The sequence below is a fragment of the Aplysia californica genome, unplaced genomic scaffold, assembly GCF_000002075.1.
Source record: "Aplysia californica isolate F4 #8 unplaced genomic scaffold, AplCal3.0 scaffold00981, whole genome shotgun sequence".
In the NCBI taxonomy this organism is placed as follows: domain Eukaryota; kingdom Metazoa; phylum Mollusca; class Gastropoda; order Aplysiida; family Aplysiidae; genus Aplysia; species Aplysia californica.
This window is the reverse complement of record NW_004798251.1, coordinates 169,431-171,574: the sequence shown is the minus strand read 5'-3', so window position 1 is coordinate 171,574 and position 2,144 is coordinate 169,431. Positions and strand designations below refer to the sequence as shown.

Sequence of the window (2,144 nt, the reverse complement as noted above, 5' to 3'; positions counted from 1 at the left end):
TATTATTCTACAGGTGCGCCGGCCCACCCTCTGGACATCGACTGCTGCCGGTGTAGCCGGAGTGACGTCAGAAGGTTCGCCAAGGAGGCTCGGGCTCTGGGCGTACAGTACGTGGGTCTGTGCTGTGGCAGCAGCTCCAACATGCTGAGAGAGGTGGCCCAGGAGTACGGGCGAACCCCCGCGGCCGGCGTCTACGCCCCTGACATGGACAAATGCACGCTGGCCCAGGCTAGGACCGCCCACGTACAGAAGAGGCAGTTCTTCGCCTATTCGCGGGTGTACAATATCGCTACGTAGTGGGCTATGTGTGTGGAGTTTGAATAGGAGAATGTCGGTCGTGATAGAGACAAGAATATCATTTGTATTGAAAAAAATAGTTGTGTGAAGGATTGGATCCTAAATATATAGGCCTATGTTACGTATACATAAATACACGTATATACATTTTTTTTCAAGAGAAAGTTACACATTGGTATTCAAATAGATCGATAGCAGACAGACAGGCTGACAGACAGACAGACGGACAGACAGACAGACGGACAGACGGACAGACGGACAAAGGGATAGATAGAAGGGTCGATAGATAGATAGAGAGACAGGTAGATCGACAGACAGACAGACAGATCTAGATAGATAGATAGATAGATAGATAGATAGATAGATAGATAGATAGATAGATAGATATACCCACCCTTCTTCTTTTACCTTTTCTGATCTACACTTTTACGCCGTCTCTATAGTTATGTCATGTCTAAAACGACATGACTTTTGTATTATGTATGTATGTCTATACAAATATGTTATCCGAGGGTAGAATGGCCCAAACACAAAATAATAATTATAATTATTTTTATTACAATAATATGATTTACAAAAGAAATAAACAGTCACATTGATGGATAAAAAACGACTTGCATTGCTTACTGCTATTGAACAATTTAATTGTTCTACTTGCTGCTCGTACGTACGTTTTAAGGCCGACAACTTTGGTGGACTCAACGTGTCCAGTGTTATGTACTTTCATCGAAGATGTAAAGATCATCCAGGTCTTTAGCGCAATTAGTGACGAGGTAGTTTTATATCCAGTTTAAGTTTCTATTCGTTAAAAAAATATTAATTTGATCTGAACTGATATTTTTTCAGATACGACGATTGTAGGTAATCATGTTGGTTCAGATTTCTTCTCTTCATTTTTTTCTCTCCGCTATCTTGTATTTTATTAGAGAAAGGCTCTATGGTCCTCTTGGTACTATGAAATATTCTTTAGAAGAGTCACAAAAAATCTCGACTTCAAATAATACTTTTTACATTTATTATTTAGCAGTTCGAGTTGACCAGTTGACTCGTTTTACAGTTCGGCTCGCCAATGCCAGTGTTAGTATCCGAATTCAATCTTTTACCATTTTGTTAGAAAAAATAAAAATACCTCGGGAAAGAAGAAAAATTGATATACAATTACATTATTCAAGAAGTAAAACGATTTTTAAGTTTAGAAGGCTGAAAAAGAGAAAATAGAATAACCTATGCATATATTCATACATCCTTTTAGCCTACGGGCGATTGCCTACGGGGTTATTGTTTACCTGTCGTTGAACGTCCCCGTAAGAACTCACGAAAGCGATGCGATTCGTTGTCCAGCATGATGTCATTTAAAAAAACCCCAGAAAATTGTCAGCCCAAGGGATAATAAACCAAATTGTATACTTGTGTAGGTTTATGCCCCTTGCAACACAATGAGGTTATTCAAGAGGCAGGACCTCCGAATTTAACGTTCATCTCTGACATGACTGGACCAAATGGTAAAAATTCACACAGTCAAATACCTCTCTGAAGATCACGACATCGGACCGCGCTCAGCCCCGAAGCCCCGTACCCATAATCTAATGATTTTTGGTCCGTTAGCAAAAACAGGAGACATCCGATGCCACAGAACGCAAGGAATTACTTAGTAGTTTGCTTTAATCAGACTTTTACAGCGCTGACAACTGCATAGGGGGCTCTCGTCGCCTAGAGGTTAAGGTGTTGGCCTCTCATTCAAAGGTCCCGGGTTCGAATCCAGGTAGCGACCAAAACATTTTCTTCTCTAAAATTGTCTCCTTTCACCTCCTTTCCTGCTCTCTACCAATGTTCTGTTGTCTGCTTTC

The 2,144-nt window shown here is 40.8% G+C and overlaps 1 protein-coding gene across 1 annotated transcript in view; it reads left to right on the top strand.

Moving 5' to 3' along the window:
• The window catches only part of LOC101848928 (S-methylmethionine--homocysteine S-methyltransferase BHMT2), a gene marked incomplete at its 5' end in the record, with an annotated part of 11,446 nt that extends 10,901 nt beyond the window's left edge, over nt 1–545 (top strand). Inside the window, 1 exon segment of the mRNA XM_013089556.2 lies at nt 14–545. Within this exon segment, the coding sequence (XP_012945010.1) occupies nt 14–297 (284 nt within the window).
• Between the last annotated feature and the right edge of the window lie 1,599 nt (nt 546–2,144).